This window comes from Callithrix jacchus, chromosome 7, assembly GCF_049354715.1.
Source record: "Callithrix jacchus isolate 240 chromosome 7, calJac240_pri, whole genome shotgun sequence".
Taxonomy (NCBI): Eukaryota; Metazoa; Chordata; class Mammalia; order Primates; family Cebidae; genus Callithrix; species Callithrix jacchus.
The window spans coordinates 105,282,769-105,304,697 of record NC_133508.1 but is presented as its reverse complement, the minus strand read 5'-3'; the positions used below and the strand labels follow the sequence as shown (position 1 = coordinate 105,304,697).

The 21,929-nt window shown below is 39.2% G+C and overlaps 1 protein-coding gene and 1 long non-coding RNA gene across 2 annotated transcripts in view; one reads left to right on the top strand and one right to left on the bottom strand.

The window, feature by feature from the left end:
- The window catches only part of WLS (Wnt ligand secretion mediator), a 128,529-nt gene extending 127,923 nt beyond the window's left edge, over positions 1-606 (top strand). The window contains exon 12 of the mRNA XM_035251835.2: positions 335-606. Coding sequence (XP_035107726.1) covers positions 335-456 — 122 coding nt within the window. The 3' untranslated portion in view covers positions 457-606. The remainder of the gene's footprint in view (positions 1-334) is intronic.
- LOC118142976 (uncharacterized) overlaps positions 1-21,929 on the bottom strand; it is a 249,818-nt gene that overhangs the window by 6,915 nt on the left and 220,974 nt on the right. Inside the window, exons 2-4 of the long non-coding RNA XR_013520173.1 lie at positions 5,893-6,036; positions 4,756-4,874; positions 3,723-3,809 (exon numbers count right to left, since the gene is read on the bottom strand). This is a non-coding gene — a long non-coding RNA (uncharacterized LOC118142976). The remainder of the gene's footprint in view (positions 1-3,722; positions 3,810-4,755; positions 4,875-5,892; positions 6,037-21,929) is intronic.

Here is a 21,929-nt window from a genome sequence, read left to right as displayed (position 1 = left end):
GAGGAGCAGTTCTGTCTTAAGGTGAACTAGGTACACATTCTCAACAAGGATAGCAGTGCTGCCCGGGAAGTGTTGAAAAATTTGTTGGGTGTGAAGGAATTGACTGTCACAATGATAGTGGGAGGAGGTGTTATTGGGATTTAGCAGGCAAGGGAGAAATCTGAAAATGTCCCACAATGAAGGAGATAGTCCTAAACAAATTTCAAACACTCCACTAGAAATTTATGTAGGTAAAAAATTTTATAGTTACCTGAGCCTTGGTCCTAAACTACATCTTACATATTTTTTTTAAAAGGATATTTTGCATGGTTTTAAAATATACTGAATTTTCCAGGAATGCCACTCCCATGTAAATCGAGGGAAGATTGTGCTTTGTTTGTTTCGGAACTTTATCAAGAATTGTTCAGCACTTCGAAATATTCCTTCATCAATGACAACGCAGCTGCTGGTATTTGAGTCAACAGGCAACACACCTTTATCAGCTTTGCATTTGCAGTTGTCAGTTACACTGATTGTACTTGTATATGCACACAAATATGCTCATTTAGCCTCTATCTCAAAATGTTACGCATAAGGAAAAAGTGTCAACAATAAACATTCTTTCAGTATTGTCTTACTTCTCTTACATCCCTATTTACTCAATGTAAGTAGAGGAAAACATCTGCCAACTTGGCCATATCTCCAGTGAGGTCATGCCTGAACACTTCCAGGTTGAAAAGCATATTATTTTGTTACAAATTACTTTTTACTTATTTATCCTCCATGTGACAGGATATTGTGTTGTTTCCTAAAAATGAACATTATCTATACTTTTTTTAGGAAAGCAAGAGGAATATTGCAAATATATGTCTTTAATACGGTAGTGTTGCATCTGATAGGTTGAGAACCACTGGTTAAGGTTTCAAAAGTGTGTTCCCAGCACATGTAATGACCTTCTTAAACTGTATGATTCCCAGCTTAATACAGTAATTTGAGAAGTGCCACGGCAGTGCAGAATTGTAGGGCCAAGATCAGAAAGACAGTTTCCAACAAATTTGGACCATGGTGGAAATAAGCTAAAAATCAATTTTTACAAAGGTAACTGTAAAATACCCAAATGCTTGGAAGTTCTAAAACTACTAAAATTATATTTTGGAATGTAAATTTCCAAAAAGCCCTCACAATTAATATTTTAAAATAGTTTAATTGGATGTAAACATTGATAATATTAAAACTTGTGGGATATAGCTGAACTATACTTAGAATAAAATGTACAGCCTGAAATGCATGTTAGGAAAGAAAGTGGAAATCAGTGGCTTAAGTATACTACTCAGGATTTTAGAAAAGGAAAGGCAAATTAAATAAAAGAGACAGAAGGAGGCAAAAATGTAAAGCAGAACAAAATTAATGAAATATAATACAAATGATAATAAAGAGAATCAGTAGGCCAAAAGTTTGTTCATTACAAAGTACAATAAGTGGCTCATACCGCACTAATATTCCTTTTAGGACATTTGCATCTATTTTTGTAAGTAATATTGGACTGTAATTTTTTTTCATATCAAGTTGATGGTGTCAAAATTATAAAACAAATTGGGAAATATCCGTTTTTCTCTTTCCTCTAGAATAGTCTGCATAATTGTCCTATTTCTTTCTCATATGTTTGATAAAATTTACCAGTAAAGCCCAACTTTTCTTTGTGGGAAAAAGTTGAATATAAAATTTAAAAAATATTCCCAGCACTTTGGGAGGCTGAGGCGGGTGGATCACCTAAGGTTGGGAGTTTGAAACCAGCCTGACCAACCTGGAGAAACCCCATCTCTACTAAAAATACAAAATTAGCCAGGCATGGTGGTGCATGCCTGTAATCCCAGCTACTCGGGAGGCTGAGGCAGGAGAATTGCCTGAACCCGGGAGGCGGAGGTTGCAGTGAGCCGAGATCGCGCCATTGCACTCCAGCCTGGGTAACAAGAGCGAAACTCTGTCTCAAAAAAAAAAAAAAAGAAAAAGAAAAATAGAAAGGGTCAGACACAGTGGTTCACATCTGTAATTGCAACACTTCGGAAGGCCAAAACAGGAGGATCACTTGCACTCAGGAGTTTGAGACCAGCCTGGCAATATAATGAGATGTCATTTCTACAAAAAATAAAAATGTCCAGGCATGGTGGTGCTCACTTGTCATCCCAAATACTCAGGAGGCTGAGGTAGGAAGATTGCCTGAGCCTCAGAGGTCGAGACTGCGGTGAGCTCCGGTTATACCACTGCACTCCAGCCTGGCTTACAGAGTGAGATCCTGTCTTAAAAATAAAATAAAATAAAAAGGGGATATTATCACAGACTGCAAAGTTTCATCACAGATGGACAAAGTCAATAAGAGGAAAAACATAAACAATTTTATGCAATAAACTTGAATTTTTACATGTTATGGACAAATTCCTTAAAAAGCACAACTTACTAAAATTGATACAAGAATAAATCAAATATATGAATAACCTGTATGAATATTTTTTAAATTTATATTCAACTTTTTCCCACAAAGAAAAGTTGGGCTTTACTGGTAAATTTTATCAAAGGTATGAGAAAGAAATAGGACAATTATGCAGACTATTCTAGAAAAAAGAGAAAAATGGAAATTTCCCAATTTGTTTTATAATTTTGACACCATCAGCTTGATACAAAAAAAAATTACAGTCCAATATTACTTACAAAAATAGATGCAAATACCCTAAAAGGAATATTAGCAAACTCAATACAGCAATATATAAAAAGTGCAATTGATCAAAAATAAGTTGGATAATTTCTAGAAACGCAAGACAAGTTTAACATTGGAAGAGCCAGGCAGGGTAATGCACCATATTAATACCATGAAAGATAAAATAGCTGACCTCTCAATAGGTTAAAAATATTTAATTAGATTAAACATCTATTTATGAAAAAAGACTCTTTAAGAACTAAGAAAGGAAGATAATTTATTTAATTTCATCAAGGCCATATAAAAAGTCAACATGATAATAAATGGTGAAATGTTTAACGCTTTCTCTCTGAGACTAGGAACAAGAGAATTACGCAAGGAATCACCAATTCTTTATAGCATTCTAATGGAAATCCTAACAATTACAATAATAACAGAAATTAAACCAAGGGTATAAGGAGTAGAAAGAGATAAAACTATGATTGTTTGCAAATGTTATTTGTATATGCAAAGAAAATCCATAATAATTAAAATTAAAATATCATAAATAATAAGTGAGCTTTGCAAGGTTGCTAGATACAAGGTCATGCTATGAAATCAATACCAGCATTAAAATTAGAAAATAAAAATTTAGAGCAATCATTTCATAGTAGCAACAAAACTACCAAATACTTTTGAATAAATCTAACAAAATACATACAAGACCTCTGCAGAGAAAATAACATATATTGAGAGAAATTACTGAAGACCTACACAAATAGAGGGAATATTCCATCTTGGCAGATTGAAGAAAACTCCATGAAACATAAACTCCAATATATGCAATCCCCATTAAAAATCACAGCAGTGTATTTTAATAAAAAATTATGAGCGGCTTCTAAAATGTATACAGAAATACAAAAGGCCATAAATAGCCTAACGCCTAAGGACTTATTCTACCAGATATCAAGACTTATAGGTAATTAAGCTACAGTAATTAAGACAGTGCGGTATTGATGTCAGGGTAAACAAATAGACTACAGAAAAGAGTCCTCAAAAGATCCACACATACTTGGACATTCCATCTTGCAAGCTAGCACTGTACAGCAGTAGAGAAAGGATCATTCAGTAAATAGTGCTCAGTCTATTGAGTAACTGTCTGGGGAGAAAAAGAGAAACTTGATCATTATGTCACAGCACACATAAAAATCAATGCTCAGTGTATGGTAGTTCCAAATGTAAAGGGTAAAATAATAAAGCTTCCATAAGATAAAATAAGAAAATCTCTTCATGATGTGAGGCAAGAGAAAAAATTTATTAAATGACACAAAGATCACTAACAATAGAGGAAAATGTTGATAAATTGAATTATATTACATTAAAGTAAGGGTGTTTGTTCATTAAAAGACATTATTAAAAGAGGGGGGGAAAGCCAGATATTTGCAACATATGTAAACGTGAGCAACCTGTGTCCAAAACACACGAAAAACTTGTACAAACTGATAAAAAAAAAGAGACAATTCAAGATGCCTCTTGTATAAAAAGAGAAAACCAAATAGTGAATATACCTATGAAAGGTACTCAACCTCATTAGTAATGAAGAAAATACAAATTGAAATAAACACCTACCCTGTGATCCAGCAATTCCATCCCTAGGCCTATACCAACAGAAATGCAAGCACATGTGGACAAAACGATATTTAAAGAGTGTTGATAACAGCCTTATTTGTAATGGCCTCCAAATGGAAGCAACTCAAATGTCCATTCATAGTAGAAATTGTGGTATACTCATTTTGTGAAATACCATACAGCAGTTATGATGAATAAAACTATACAATGTGAAAAGATTTTACAAACATTACTTTGAGCACAGCAAATTCAACATGAGAGAATATACACTGTGATGATATATAAATGATTCCCCTTACATAAAGTCAAACAAGCAAAACTGGCTGGGCGCAGTGGCTCACATCTGTAATCCCAACACTTTGGGAGACAGGTGGGCAGATCACTTGAGATCAGGAGTTCAAGACCAGCCTGGCCAATATGGTAAAATCTCTTCTCTACTAAAAATACAAAATTTACCCAGGCAGGGTGGCACATACCTGTAGTCCCAGCTACTTGGGAGGCTGAGGCAGGAGAATTGCTTGAACCTGCGAGGCAGAGGTTTCAGTAAGCCAATATGCCGCTGCAATCCAGCCTGGGTGACAGAGGAAGACTCCATCTCAAAGAAAAAAAAAAAGGCAAGCAAGATTAAACCATAGCTTTAGAAGTCTGTGTAGTAACTAAATGGGGAGGGAGTCGTTTTGGGGAAGGAACCTAAGCTTGGCTTTTGCGATAGTGAAAATGTCATATGCATGATGCTGATGCATTATATGGAGATATGTGTTTATGATGTATACAGTCTTTTATATGTACTTATTTCATTATTTTAAAAAATTCAGCAATGCCTGTATCAGACTAGGCTCATAGAATTTTTTACTGTCAACTATTAATAGTTGATGTGATAATTTATCAGCAATGTTGATGAAATAAAAGGAAGACATCATCTATGGTTTATAACGAGGAGCAAATGAGTAAGTTTTTACTCATTGAAGAAAATCCACATGCAGAATATACCCTGAAAAGTTTGAAGAAGGTAGCTCAGTGAAGACAAAACTCCTTAGAAGACCCCTAACTGGCTTTCAATCACACTCTGTTCCCATCTACTTCACAAAGCCACCTATACCTCCTTCCTGTCCCAGCGACACTTTTGTCTTAATCCTGGACCAGATGAAGGCAGAACCCTTTGAGCTCTGGCTGGCTAATAGCAGAATTGAAATGTCTCCAACAATACAGAGCTGCAAATTGCTGTAATTCATCCCAGGTGACTGTAGTCCTTGGACACCTGATTGTAAAAGGAACACAGTTGCCAAAATCCCTTCTGTGTGACCACAGTCTCCCTCATCTACATGTGGATGCTGAGATTTGGGTTTCAATTTTTAATCTGAGAGCACAGTTTAATAACTGGGCCATTTTTCTGGGGATGGGTTATCATTGCCATTGCTGCTGTTGCTGTAAGTGAAAGGAAAGAAGAGAGGGAGAAATTTCAAGACCCTTAGAATCTTCCCATAAGCTACCTTTTTGAACATAACTCTCATTGGTATCCTGGGTAGAGCGTATATTAGCAAAGTAAAAATCACCACCATAAAATACTATGTGCTTCCTGCTTTTAAGCATTTGTCCATGCCTTGTTCACTCACTTCTTCTGGGGTCAATCATCTCCACCTTCAAACTGCATTCCAAGTGCAGTTTCTTCCAAAAGGCTTTGCCGACCATTCCAGGCCCCGATGAGTCCTCTTTCATGTGCATTCCAACTGCTATGTAGTGACTCTCTTTTCTGCACCCTAAATCAGAAGGCATGGTCAGCAGAGGATTTGTCTCCCACTTATGGGTGTGAGAAGCCACCAACGAGATGTTTGAAGCTGAAAATACTGGAATTTCACACATTAAAAGTTTTTTCTTTAGTTTAAATGTATATTATGAGCCTGGCACTATGTAAAATATATTATATTTATTGATTTCATTGATACCTCATGATAGTCTTCATAGGTAGGTATTATTATAGATGTGCTCGAGGTTATACTAGTGACAATAAATTGCAGAATTCAAACTTGGCTCCTGTATGCAGGACATGCTCACCACTCGGCTACCTAGCTGCTCACAGAAGTGAGAAAGGGTAGGGTGGCAGGGTTTAGATTGGGTGGGTCTTCCAGCGTGTGACAAGAAGTTGGGAGAGATGAGGTTGGGCTTGACTACATGCATTAGGAAGTACTCAGGGCTGGCATACCTGAGATTCAGGCCCTCAAACTCTGTTGCTTTCCCAGTCCCATTCTCAAGTAAAGAATATTGGCATTTTCTGTATCTAAAGGAAATTACTATGTATATGCATTTCAAGCCTCAGGCCAATTCATTGACCGCCCTTTAGCCACTTAAATCAGAAATTCTGGAGCCACCAGTGCATGCAGCTGGTAGATGTCCACCTGTGAACACCCCAGTCCCTTAGACACTGGCTCACGCCTCCAATACTGCACATGCTGTCCTCAGCAAGATTGTCAGGGACCTTCCCCAAAATTCTAGGGAAGTAACACAGAAAGTATCTTTTGTCTCAAGAAGTAATAGAGCATTGTGGTTAGAGTTTCCACCTCTTGTTCTTTTAGATAAATAAGATAGCTTCCTTAGTTAGCCCATGATTCTGCTCTATGAGATGATCTTTCTAACTCACTGTTCTGGGAGGCCCCCAGTCTTGATCTTTGGGAAGTTCTTCACTGTTTATTTTCATATTTGGCCATCTCCAACATGGGTGTTAGAGAGTAGACCCTCCCAAGTACAACTATTTCTCCTTTATTATTTGTGTGACTTGGGGCTCTCTGTTTCAGTGTCCTCAGTGTAAAATGGAGATTACATTATACTTGTACATACCTCATTGGATTGGTTTTGTTGGTTAAATGAGTTAATATACATAGAACATTTAGCAAAACACTTGTAATGTACAAATGCTAGTGTGTTAGTCTAGGTAGGCTAGATTCTGCTGTGGTAACAAACAGACCCAAGAATGTTATAATTGAAAACAACAGAAGTTTATTTCTTGTGCAGGATTTTAGGGGTTATTCTACTTGCATTCCATTGGCCATAACTCAGCCACATGGCCTCAGGTAACTCTAAGGAAGGCTGGGAAATGCAGTCTTGATATGTGCCTAGGAAGAAGAGGAATCAGGCTTGGTGAGCCCTTAGTCACTTTTTCACACAGACTGCCCTACTGGTTGTCAAATAGCAATCTCACTCTGCTTCTCACACAAAGAACACACTTGTACCCTTCCTCCGAATCCTATCCCAACACAGCATTCAGCCTCAAGCTCAGGGACTCTGAGTGATGGGCAGCAACCCCCATCAGGAGCTGATTTTGCTACTCTAGTTTGGTGACCTAGTAATGAAAAAGGAAAGTTATCTTCCCCCTACACCCAGGGCCACTCACCATGCACACGATTACAGGGAAATAATAAGATAACCACAATTAACTCCCATTAGAAAAGAGAAAGAATGTGAGGCACACCGTGGTTACTGGGCCTTGGCAATTCAGAAGTCCCACTGCACAGACGTTGTAAAGGCTCTCTATCCTACACTGCAGGAAGTCCTTAGTTAGGCCCTGATTCTGCTCTATGGGATGGTCTTTCTCACTCATTGTTCTGGGAAACCCCTAGTCTTGTTCTTGGGAAGTTCTTCCCTCTTCATTTTTATATTTGTCCATCTCCAACATGGGTGTTAGAGAGTAGACCCTCCCAAGAACACTTGCTTTCTTCCTGAGATTTTCTTTAAAAAGCAACTCTCCATAATACAGATGTTTCTTTTTTATTATTATTATACTTTAAGATCTGGGATACATGTGCAGAACCTGCAGGTTTGTTACAGAGGTATACATGTAACAAATATCTATACATTACAAAATACCGAATGTAAATGATGGGTTGATGGGTGCAGCAAACCCGTCGACACATCATTTACATTAGGTATTTGTCCTAGTGCTATCCCTCCCCTTGTCCCCCACCCTACAACAGGCCCCAGTGTGTGATGTTCCCCTTTCTGTGTCCATGTATTCTCATTGTTCAACTCCCACTTGCGAGTGTGATCACGCAGCATCTGGTTTTCTGTTCCTGTGTTAGTTTGCTGAGAATGATGGTATCCAGCTTCATCCATGTCCCTGAAAAGGACATGAACTCATTCTTTTTATGGCTACATAGGATTCCATGGTGTATATGTACCACATTTTCTTTATCCAGTCTATCATTGGTGGGCATTTGGGTTGGTTGCAAGTCTTTGCTATTGTGAACAGTGCTGCAATAAACATATGTGTGCATGTGTCTTTATAGTAGAATGATTTATAATCCTTTGGGTATATACCCAGTAATGGGATTGCTGGGCCAAATAGTATTTCTGGTTCTAGATCTTTGAGAAATTGCCACATTGTCTCCACAATGGTTGAACTAATTTACATTCCCACCGAAGGCATAAGTGTTCCTTTATCTCCACATCCTCTCCAGCATCTTGGAAGACAGACTTTTCTCGACCAGGCTTATGGTTTCTGAGGTTTAAAATTCCCTCAAGAAGTAGTGGGTTTTTGTTCTATTTGCTGCTAATCTATTTCCTGTGCCATTAAATGAACCAGCACTTCTGATGTACCCTTTAAATATGTTTTCTTTCTCTAACTCCCACCCCCCCGCCATGCCTCTCTCACTACCTTGAAGCTAGCAGGCTCATGAGACAGCAACACCCTTCATCTTATCTCTATCACCAAGTGATTCTAATAGACTTTTCTGGCTTCCTGTATCTTATTTCTTTTTATTCAGAATCTAGAAGGTTTTCCTTATCTATTCAAAGCCCAGCATTAGACGTTCTCTGCTTCCTTGCATCTCTGCTTGCCACAGACAATTTTTGCCCAAGCACACCTTTGTCTTTTAGTATCTTACTCAAAGCAGCCCAGTGGCCAACACACACTATCTCTCTGACTTTACAATCACTTCTCTAGAACTTTAGGCAGGTAACCGTTTTGTCAAATAGTTTGCAAATAGCAATACAGGGCTCCTCAGCCTTTCCCATCTCTAATATTTTGTCTCCTCACCAGCCCATGCCTCATGCTTTAGTTTTCTGTTATGGGATACCACTTCACAGTATCAACATCTAATTTCGTTAGGGTAGTCCATGCCATGCTGTGATTACAGATAGACCCAGGCATATAAAGGCTCAGGAGGGAAATAGTTTATTTCTCAGTTGTCTCAAAGTCCAGTGCAGGCTGCATAATTCTCCAGGAAATAATCTGGGAACTACAGCTCCTTCTACCCCATAGTTCTATTATATTCTATGCATGACTCTCAGAATGGTCTTGAAAGCTCTCTCCATTCCAGTCTGATGAAGAAAGGATAGGTCTGAAAGTGGCATACATGACTCACCCATAATGTTTGTTTTGACTGGAGAGTCAGTCACACAGCTGTGCCCAATGCCAGAGAGGCTGGGAAATGTAGTCCAGCCGTGTGCCCAGAAAGAAGACGATATCGATTTGATAAGCATCCTGCCAACCTCTGCTACTGTTAGCTATGATCTTAGCCCCAAGGCCTGTCTGTTCTGCCTCCATAATCTAATGTTTTTTACTCCTATTTTCAATATCCCCTCCCTTGTATCTATCTTTTCATAGTTTTTAATAATAACTCTTATATTTCTCTCCAAGCTCGTATCCTTCAAATTTCGCTTAGACAGTTGCCAGCTATTTTCCTAAAACTCAGATTTGATCACATTACTCTCCTTGCCCAAAAATGCCATTGTCCTCCACAAAAAGAATTACAGAATAAAGTGCAAACTCTTTAGCCTGGCATACAAGTTCTACACACCCTGTGCTCTCACATGGCAGACTTGGGCTATATGTCATGTTCTTTCCTTTTCTGCCTTAGTGCATGTGGTGTACCACTGGCCTCCTCTACCTTTTCAAATAATGCTTGTATGTTCAACCTTCCATGAAGCTGTCCTTGAGTTGCCATGTTGACACGGACCTTTCCTCCAACATTCTCCATCTCTTGCTTATCCATCTCCTTGATTCTTACATTGTTACTGTGATATACTATAATTATTCTCACCTTATGTGTCCAAGAACAGCTGTATATTAACAAATAGCAGAACCAATAGGAAAGTTTGAAATATTTACATCTCCAAATTGCACAGGAAAACAATATCAACATCCTTGTATATGTCAACTTAAGACTTTATCAAATTAGATTATCTGTACAAGCTTTATGAGTCAGAAGAAAACATCTCTCCCACTGTTAGTTGAGGGAAAATGAAGCATCTTCTCCATCTTGTCTAAAAATCTTGTTATTAATAATTGAAAACCCTTCATTTTTAACATTGGCCTCTGTAATTACTTTAATTAGCCTTAAAGTTTTAAAATAAGTAATCAGCAAGTATGATATGGAAAGAGAGAAAAAGAAAGTAACTTTGTAGTGAAGAAACCTGACAAATATTACCTCAGCTGGGTGATCAAAGATAGTATCTGATATAGTTTGGTTCTGTGTCCCCACCCAAATTTCATGTTGAACTGTAATTCTCAATGTTGGAGGTGAGGCCTGGTGGGAGGTAATTGGATCATGTAGATGGTTTCTGCTGGTTTAGCACCATCCCCCTAATGCTGTCTTGTGATAGAGTTCTCAGGAGATCTGGTGTTTGGAAAGTACGTAGCACCTCCCCCTTTAATAATCTCTCTTCTGCCGGCCATGTGAGGATGTACTTGCTTCCCCTTCACCTTCTGCCATGATTCTAAGTTTTCCCAGGCCTCCCCAGAAGCAGAAGCCTGTACAGCCCAGAGAACTGTGAGCCTATTAAGACCTGTTTTCTTATAAATTACCCAGTTTTAGGTATTTATTTATTTATAGCAATTAAGAAGAGACTAATACAGCATCAAAGTGAAAAGTCTCGTTGATCACATGTACTCTTGATATGATGAAAATGATTATATACATCTGTGGTCTTCCTCAAAAAATATATTATGTCCATTTAATAATGAGAAAAACACTAAACAAATTCCAATACCAATTTCTACAAAATACCTCACCACTAGTCCTCAGAACTGTTAAGATCATCAAAAACAGGGAAAATCTGAGAAGCTGTCATGACCAAGAGGAAGCTGAGGAGACATGACTACTAAATGTAATGTGGTAACATGATTAGGTTCCTGAGACAGAAAAAGGACACTAGAAAAAAAGAAAATGAGGAAATCTGAATAATGCCAAGAGGTTTGAGGGCTTCTAAAAGGAATCATTTAATGCTGCTGCCCTTGTCATTGCTCAGGATTGTAACACAAACACAAAAACACAATCGATGTATACAAAGATATATGTACAGTCTGCTTAATCATGGTTTTTCCCTGCCTCCTGTGGGCAACTGTTCTAATGTGCTTAATATGTATATTGTATGAATGTGTTCCTGCTAAATGTATAATCATGTTTTCTGGGCATACCTCTTTAATTTACAAAAATGATGAGTTGCCATATATCTCATCCCTTTTTCATACTGTTTTTCAGTAAGCATCATGTTTTTCACATCCATTTGTGTTTTTGTGTGAACACCTAATCTACTTCTAATTGCTATATGATATCACTCCTGGAAAGGCCCTTCTCTGCTATTCCCATTGTCCTCCCAACACTGTTTTCCTCAAGGGGAGAGCTGGCTTTAGGTGTTGATGCATTCCTTTGACTCTAAGGCATAAGTATTTACTTACACAGACCTGATCCTCTAGGAAAGTTTCCAAAGAAGAATTCTAGCTCATTTAATTAAGAAGACTATGCCGGCAGTATACTCAAAACTGTAATTAGTGCTAGACTATAAATCCTCTGTGCCTCCTGAGACTATTTCATTTCTAATTCTTACAGAACCTTATTTCCCTTAACCCCAGAGGACTTTGTTAACTCTACCACTAAAATTCCCATAGGATTTCTGAGCATTCATTATGTTTCAGGGTGTATACCTGTGAAAGTAGAGGGACTGGGAAACAGGAACTGATGGCTTTGTCCTGGCTGTGCATCTAATTGGCTGGGCCACCATGATTAGGTCCTAACCTCCTTCTGTGGTTGGGAGAATAAGTGCTGAAATCACTTTTTCTGAGTTTGAATCCCAGCTCTACAAATTTCTAGCTGTGTAACATTGGGAAAATTATAGTACTCACCTAGGAAATGAAGTAATTAGACCACAGATGATTTCTGGGGTGGATTCCAATTCAAATACTCTTTCACTCATAGATGCTTTATTGTCTCTGAGCTCTGTTGGCATCATTCTTCAGCATGGAATTGCCTTTCCAATGTCCTCTCCTCCCTTCAAAGTTCACCGCAGATGGCATGGCATGGTCCCTGTGAAGTTTTTTTCTCATTCTTCCAGCCCTATCCCCAAACTCCATGCCCTCCGATTGGGAGAAATCTCTCAATACTGTTTTTCCATTACAGATACACATCTAACAAATTGGCAGATAGCACTGAGAAACCTGCTTCACTATATAAGAAAAATAAATCTAACTCAGTACATGATGAAGATGATTACATAGTGAAGAAACCTGACAAATATATACCTCAGCTGCATGATCAAGGTTAATATCTGATATGGTTTGGCTCTATGTTGCCACCCAGATCTCATGTTGGAATGTAATTTCCAATGTTGGAAGTGGGGTCCTAGTAGGAGGTGATTGGATCATGTAGGTGGCTTGGAATTATATGTCAATCTTTACATGCAAGTATGTAAATATTAATTTTACAAAGTTAAAGACTGTGAAAGGTAAAACTAAAGTTAAACTGAAAAAAGTAGGAGAAAATGTTTGTGGCCAGGATGGAGAAACAACTTTTTAAAAAAAAATTTATTTATTATACTTTAAGTCTGGGGTACATGTACAGATCATGCAGGTTTGTTACATAGGTATACACGTGCCATGGTAGTGGTTTGCTGTATCCATTACCCCGTCATCTACATTAGATATTTCTCCTAATGCTATCACTCCCCAGTCCCCCCACCCCTGCTATTCCTCCCCTAGCCCCCCACCCACCAGGCCCCAGTGTGTGATGTTTCTATTCATGTCCCTTGCAGGGACATGGATGAAACTGGAAACCATCATTCTCAGCAAACCAAACACCGCATGTTCTCACTCATAAGTGGGTGTTGAACAATGAGAAACAACTTTACCAGAGTTGTAACTACCTGGGGGGAAAGTACTGAGCCCACTCTAGCCCTCTGCAGCATTCCTGTTTCATGTAGATGAATAAAAAATAAAAATAAAGGCAAAAAAAATATGAAACTTAGGGTCGTAGTCCCACTAAAAAACAGATTTAAACATGAGATTGTAGAACTGTTTCCTCTACTATACCTTATCAGTACATCAACAGAGATACAAATTAATAAAAATAGATTCTAACTGAAAGAACTTCAACGCTATTTTAGAAGAGAAATACAAAGACAACAGAGTAGAAAAATAAATAAAAAATAAATAAAAAAAAAGTACTAGAGGAAACTAAACCCTCTGGCACCTAAACCTATACCAAACATTAAACACAGCCCTACCTGTAACGAGATTACAGTGAATCTCCATACTAGAGGCCTAATTATCTTAGGTATAATTACTCAATATATCTGACTTCATAACACTCAATATAATTATATATGTATTATATATAATACTCAATATAATTACTAGATATATCTTGTAAACAAAAATGTATAAGTCACACTAAAAGGTAAAAAGGAAAACAACCTTGTAACATTAAAAAAAGCAAAAATCTGCATCAGATTCAGATATTATGTAGATTTTGGAATTATCGGATAGGGAATTTAAAATAAATGGTTTAATATGACGGGTTCTACTGAAAAAAGTAGGATGTAAGAACAGATAGGTAATGTAAGCAGAGAGGCAGAAACTCTAGGAAAGAATTAAGAAATGCTAGAAATGAAAAACATCGTATAGTTAAGTTCTTACTTAACGTTGTCAATAGGTTCTCAGACACTGCCGCTTTAAGCAAAACAAGGAGCTTTATGCTGTAGGAACTTAACTCTTGTTTATATCAATTAGCCTACAGGAAAATTGGTTTCATTATACAGTATGTCATTCACTTAAAGTTGCAGTGTCCAAGAATCTATCCATGTTAAGTGAGGACTCACTGCAATAGAACTGAAAAACACTTTTGATAGCCTCACCAGGAGACTGGACACAGCTGAAACAAAAATTAGTGAACATGAAGATACATCAGTAGCAATGTCACAAACTGAAATGCAAAGACAAAATAAAATAATAATGATAATAAAAATAACAGAATGTTCAAGAATTGTGAGACAATTACAAAAAAAGTATAACATATTTAATTGGAATCCTAGAATTTAAAGAGAGAGCAAATATAGGAAACAAAATACTTGAAATACCAATGGATGAGAGTTTTCCAAAATTACACAGATACCAAACCACACATCCAGGAAGCTCATGGAACACCAAAGAGGATAAATATTAAAACCAAAAAAAATAAACCTAGGTATATCATATTCAAACTATAGAAAAATGAAGACAAAGAGAAAATCTTAAAGATGGAAGAGGAAAAAATCTTTCTTACAGAAGCACAAAGTAAGAATTACATCAGATGTCTTGCCACTCACCATCCTAGAATTTTATATACAGCAAAATTACTAGTTAAAAGTGAAGGAGAAAATAGTTTCTCAGACATGCAATGGAAATGTGTCATTATCACACCTGCCCTGCAGGAGTGGTAAAAGACATTTTTCAAGGAGAAGAAAAATAATATAGGTCAGAATTCAGATTTAAATAAAGAAAAGATACTTGGTGAGGGGGGAAAATATGGTGGGCTAAAGGCAGCTCATGTGTGCTGCTCTCATGAAGAGGAAGAAGATGGGCTTGTGAACACTGATCCTGTAGGCCAATCATCTGAGAAACCACGTTGAGATCCATCAAGGCAGCTAGGGATACAGAGAGCAGAGAGGAGTGAAGCTGGGTGCCAGCCAGTCCGGGATCAGCATGGAGCCAGGAGAACCTCTTTACCATGGGAAAGAGTGAGTAAGAGCCCTATAGGGAATTCACACTCTTCAAAGGGAATCCCCCTTTCCTGCCTGCATCCCCCAACCATGCTTCTAGACTGAGGCAGAGAACCACCTAGATGTTTTGCAGGGTCAACTCATGAGTCTAAGGGGGCCTCTACAAGCCTTGGGCCCCAGAGCAGACAAGCACTGATACCATAACCCTAGCAGAGGCCATAAATATGATGCCTGGGAACAGTAAGCTTGCTCCACCCACACCTTGGCAGAACAGGCTGATGGCTTCTGACCCAGTGGTTTCACTTCAGCCTGACCTCAACCAGATGCTCCACTCACCTCAGCCACTGGCAGCCAGGCAGGCAATGCTTCTGACTCAGTGGTCCTACTTCTATCTGAACTCAGCTGGATGGTGCGGCCTCCTGTTGACCTGGGTAGTACCCAGATGGCAGAGTGTGTGACTCCACCCACTTCTGCCACTGGTAGCCAGGCAGGCAACATCTGTTAGACCTGTTAACAGCATGGCCCCACTTCTGTGTAGACTAAGTCAGAGGGTGCAGCCTCCTATTGTCCGGGGAAATGTCCTGATGGCAGGGCAGATAATTCTACTCTAGAAGCCAGGCGGGAGGAGAAAAATGGCAAATAGAAGGCAGGACCAAACTGGGGCTCCTACTCATATGGACAGAGCAGCATACAGAGACTCACATCATGAACTTTTGCTCCAAGAACTACCACAGGAACATACCAGGAAAGCTGAGAGAATCCGCAGACCCTTTTGAAGGAAGCGGATTGCTCCTGCAGGCCCTGCGAGATAGCCAAAAAACTGTAAGTGCCCCAAGTGTGAAAGGGGGCCACCCTCCCTCAAACACACCCCCTCACTGGGCAACCTGAAGGTCCAGATCACAGGAGAAGAATTTGACCTTACCTAGAGCTGAGACAGATTTAGAGAGCTAAGCAAAATATAAGAATAGAAGAAGCAGGAGCAGGAAGAGCCCTGTGGGCTCCCTTGGTCCCCAGGGAAACCATTTCTGACTTTGTCTCAGAGGGGTCTTTGGGGAGGGCTGCCAGAGGAACTGGGAAAACACCACAAAGAGAAGGAAACTTCCAGCTGAATGTAATAACAATTTCAACTGAACACGAAGTTTCTCTGACAGAACTCAGAGGAGGGAGTGAATCGGGAGTGCAGACACTGCACAGACACCACTGCAGGAAGAGAGGCACAAAACCTAAAAACCTTGTTTGCTTTCTCATCTAGGAGTCTAGGAGCCTGGAGCAAGTTCTCAGCCCTGCTCACCCACTACCTGGAAATAAACTTGGTGCCATTGGGAGGGCACAGTGGGAGTGAGATCGGCCTTTTGGGCTGCATGGGAGCTGGGTGAGTCCTGTAACTGCCAGCTTTCCCCCACTTTCCTGGCGACCTGCATGACACAGAAAAGGGAGCCATAATCCCCCTGAAAGCATAACTCCAGTGGCCCGAGAAACACACTCCCATGTGATAGGCTACAAAACAAGTCCCAATAAATTTGAGAAAAGTGAAATTATATCAAGTACCCTCTCAGACCTTAGTGGAATAAAACTGGAAATCAACTCCAGAAGGAATCTTCAAAACCATGAAAATACATGGAAATTAAATAACTTGTTCCTGAATGATCATTGGGTCAACAATAGTCAACAATGAAATCAAGATGGAAATTTAAAAAATTATTCGAATTGAACAATAATAGTGACATAACCTATCAAAACCTCTGAGATACAGCAAAGGTGGTGTTAAGAGGAAAGTTCATAGCATTAAATGCCTACATCAGAAAGCCTGAAAGAGCACAAACAGACAATGTAAGGTCACACCTAAGGAAGCTAGAGAAACAAGAACAAACCAAACCCAAACCTAGTAGAAAAGAAATAAACAAGATCAGAACAGAACTACATGAAATTGAAACAAAACAATATAAAAGATAAATGAAAGAAAAATCTGGTTATTTAAAAGGATAAATAAAATTGATAGACCATTTTTGAGATTAGCCAGGAAAAGAAGAGAGAAGTTTCAAATAATCTCAATTAGAAATAAAACAGGGGAAATTACAACCAATAACACAGAAACACAAAAGATCATTCAAGGCTACTGTGAACACTTCTACACGTATAAACTAGAAAACCTAGAGAAGATGAACAAATTCCTGGAAATATACAACCTTTCTAGATTAAACCAACAACAAGCTGCAAGATTGAAATGGTAATTTAAAAGTAACCGGGCCGGGCGGGGTGGCTCACGCCTGTATTCCCAGCACTTTGGGAGGCCAAGGCGGGTGGATCACAAGGTGAAGAGATCGAGACCATCCTGGTCAACGTGGTGAAACCCCATCTCTATTAAAAATACAAAAAATTAGCTGGGCATGGTGGCGTGTGCCTGTAATCCCAGCTACTCAGGAGGCTGAGGCAGGAGAATTGCCTGAACCCAAGAGGCAGAGGTTGCGGTGAGTGGAGATTGTGCCATTGCACTCCAGAGTGGAGATCGCGCCATTGCACTCCAGTCTGGATAAAAAGAGCGAAACTCCATCTCAAAAAAAGAGAAAGTAACCAAGGAAAAAAAGTCCAGGACCAGACAGAGTCACAGCTGAATTCTATCAGACATTCAAAGAAGAATTGGTACTAATCCTGTTGACACTATTCCAAAAGATAGAGAAAGAGGGAATCCTCCGTAAATCGTTCTATCAAGCCGTATCACCCTAATAACAAAACCAGTAAAGCATATAACCAAAAAAAAAAGAAAGAAAAAAGAAAACTATAGACCTATACCCCTGATGAACATAGATGCAAAAATCCTCAACAAAACACTAGCTAACCAAATACAACAGCATATCAAAAAGATAATCCATCATGATCAAGTGGATTTCACACCAGCAATAGTTTAACATATACAAGTCAATAAATGTGATACATCACATAAACAGAATTAAAAACAAAAGTCACATGATCATCTCAATAGATGCAGAAAAAACATTTGACAAAATCCAGCATCGCTTTATAATTAAAACTCTCAGCAAAGTCAGCATAGAAGGGACATAAAAGGTAATAAAAGCCATCTATGTCAAACCCATGGCCAACATTATACTGAATGGGAAAAAGTTGAAATCATTTTCTCTGAGAACTGGAAGACGACAAGGATGCCCACTCTTTTTTTTTTTTTTTTTTTAATTTTTTATTGCATTTTAGGTTTTGGGGTACATGTGCAGAACATGCAAGACAGTTGCATAGGTACACACATGGCAGTGTGTTTTGCTTCCTTTCTCCCCTTCACCCACATTTGGCATTTCTCCCCAGGCTATCCCTCCCCAGCTCCCCCTCCCACTGGCCCTCCCCTTTTACCCCCAATAGACCCCAGTGTTTAGTACTCCCCTCCCTGTGTCCATGTGTTCTCATTTTTCATCACCCGCCTATGAGTGAGAATATGCGGTGTTTCAATTTCTGTTCTTGTGTCAGTTTGCTGAGGATGATGTTCTCCAGATTCATCCATGTCCCTACAAACGACACAAACCCATCATTTCTGATTGCTGCATAATATTCCATGGTGTATATGTGCCACATTTTCTCAATCCAGTCTATCATCAATGGGCATTTGGGTTGATTCCAGGTCTTTGCTATTGTAAACAGTGCTGCAATGAACATTCATGTGCATGTGTCCTTACAGTAGAACGATTTATAGTCCTTTGGATATATACCCAGTAATGGGATTGCTGGGTCAAATGGAATTTCTATTTCTAAGGCCTTGAGGAATCACCACACTGTCTTCCACAATGGTTGAACTAATTTACACTCCCACCAACAGTGTAAAAGTGTTCCTTTTTCTCCACATCCTCTCCAGCATCTGTTGTCTCCAGATTTTTTAATGATCGCCATTCTAACTGGTGTGAGATGGTATCTCAATGTGGTTTTGATTTGCATCTCTCTGATGACCAGTGATGATGAGCATTTTTTCATATGATTGTTGGCCTCATATATGTCTTCTTTCGTAACGTGTCTGTTCATATCCTTTGCCCAATTTTGAATGGGCTTGTTGTTTTTTTCCTGTAAATCTGTTTGAGTTCTTTGTAAATTCTGGATATCAACCCTTTGTCAGATGGGTAAACTGCAAAAATTTTTTCCCATTTTGTTGGTTGCCAATTCACTCTAGTGACTGTTTCTTTTGCCGTGCAGAAGCTGTGGAGTTTCATTAGGTCCCATTTGTCTATTTTGGCTTTTGTTGCCAATGCTTTTGGTGTTTTGTTCATGAAGTCCTTGCCTACTCCTATGTCCTGGATGGCTTTGCCTAGATTTCCTTCTGGGGTTTTTATGGTGCCAGGTCTTATGTTTAAGTCTTTAATCCATCTGGAGTTAATTTTAGTGTAAGGTGTCAGGAAGGGGTCCAGTTTCTGCTTTCTGCACATGGCTAGCCAGTTTTCCCATCACCATTTGTTAAACAGGGAATCCTTTCCCCATTGCTTGTTTTTGTCAGGTTTATCAAAGATTGTATGGTCGTAGTTATGTTGTGTTGCCTCTGATGCCTCTGTTTTGTTCCATTGGTCTATATCTCTGTTTTGGTACCAGTACCATGCTGTTTTGATTACTGTAGCCTTGTAGTATAGTTTGAAATCCGGTAGCGTGATGCCCCCCGCTGTGTTCTTTTTGCTTAGAATTGACTTGGCTATGCGGGCTCTCTTTTGGTTCCATATGAAGTTCATGGTGGTTTTTTCCAGTTCTGTGAAGAAAGTCAATGGTAGCTTGATGGGGATAGCGCTGATTCTCTAAATTACTTTGGGCAGTATAGCCATTTTCATGATATTAATTCTTCCTAACCATGAACATGGAATGTTTCTCCATCTGTTTGTGTCCTCTCTTATTTCGTTGAGCAGTGTTTTGTAGTTTTCCTTGAAGAGGTCCCTTACATTCCTTGTGAGTTGTATTCCTAGGTATTTTATTCTTTTTGTAGCAATTGTGAATGGCAGTTCATTCTTGATTTGGCTTTCTTTAAGTCTGTTATTGGTGTAGAGGAAGGCTTGCGATTTTTGCACATTGATTTTATATCCTGAGACTTTGCTGAAGTTGCTTATCAGTTTCAGGAGTTTTTGGGCTGAGGCGATGGGGTCTTCTAGGTATACTATCATGTCGTCTGCAAATAGAGACAATTTGGCTTCCACCTTTCCTATTTGAATGCCTGTTATTTCTTTTTCTTGCCTGATTGCTCTGGCTAGAACTTCCAGTACTGTATTGAATAGGAGTGGTGAAAGAGGGCATCCTTGTCTAGTGCCAGATTTCAAAAGGAATGCTTCCAGTTTTTGCCCATTCAGTATGATATTGGCTGTTGGTTTGTCATAAATAGCTTTTATTACTTTGAGATACGTTCCATCGATACCGAGTTTATTGAGGGTTTTTAGCATAAAGGGCTGTTGAATTTTGTCAAATGCCTTCTCTGCGTCAATTGAGATAATCATGTGGTTTTTGTTTTTGGTTCTGTTTATGTGGTGAATTACGTTTATAGACTTGCATATGTTGAACCAGCCTTGCATCCCCGGGATGAATCCTACTTGATCACGATAGATAAGTTTTTTGATTTGCTGTTGCAATCGGCTTGCCAATATTTTATTGAAGATTTTTGCATCTATGTTCATCATGGATATTGGCCTGAAGTTTTCTTTTCTTGTTGGGTCTCTGCCGGGTTTTGGTATCAGGATGATATTGGTCTCATAAAATGATTTGGGAAGGATTCCCTCTTTTTGGATTATTTGGAATAGTTTCAGAAGGAATGGTACCAGCTCTCTTTGTGTGTCTGGTAGAATTCGGCTGTGAACCCGTCTGGACCTGGGCTTTTTTTGTGTGGTAGGCTCTTAATTGCTGCCTCGACTTCTGACCTTGTTATTTGTCTATTCATAGTTTCAGCTTCCTCCTGGTTTAGGCTTGGGAGGACACAGAAGTCCAGGAATTTATCCATTTCTTCCAGGATGCCCACTCTTACCATTTCTATTCAATGTAGTACTGGAAGTCCTAGCCAGAGTGCTCATCCAAGAGAAAGAAATAAAGAGCATCCAAATCAGTAAAGAGAAAGTCAGACTACTGCTGTGTGCTAATGACATGATCATATATCTAGAAAACCCTAAAGACTCATCCAAGAAGCTTCTAGAACTGGTAAATTAATTCAGCAAAGATTCAGGTTACAAAATTAATCTACACAAATCAGTAGCCCTGCTATGCACCAACTGTATCTAAGCTGAGAATAAAACCAACAACAGCTTTTTTTTTATAAAGCTGGAAAAAATTTAAAAATTAATAAAATACGGAGAAAGATCCAAGATGGCCGATCGCTAACATCCCGGGATTGCAGCTCTCAGGGAAGGCGTGGAGGACTAGAGGACGCCACACTTTCAGACAAAGTCTGGTCGCTCACGGAGCAGAAGATCCCCCAGTGGTGGAAACACACGAGTCGCCAGCGCGACTCTCGTGGTCGGCGCAGCGGTTCTGCTGGCAACTGGGTGCGGCAGCGCTCGGCGCAGAGTAAACGAGACAGGTTCCCCTTCTGACCGAGGTTTGGAGCCCCGGGAAGGCAGAGTCGCCTACTACGGACACAAGAAGGAAGCCCGACAGGAGAATCCTGGGCAGAAAAGCACCATCAGTTTTAACGCCGCTGCTCTGGCCCTGGGAACTAACAACCTGGACGTCCACT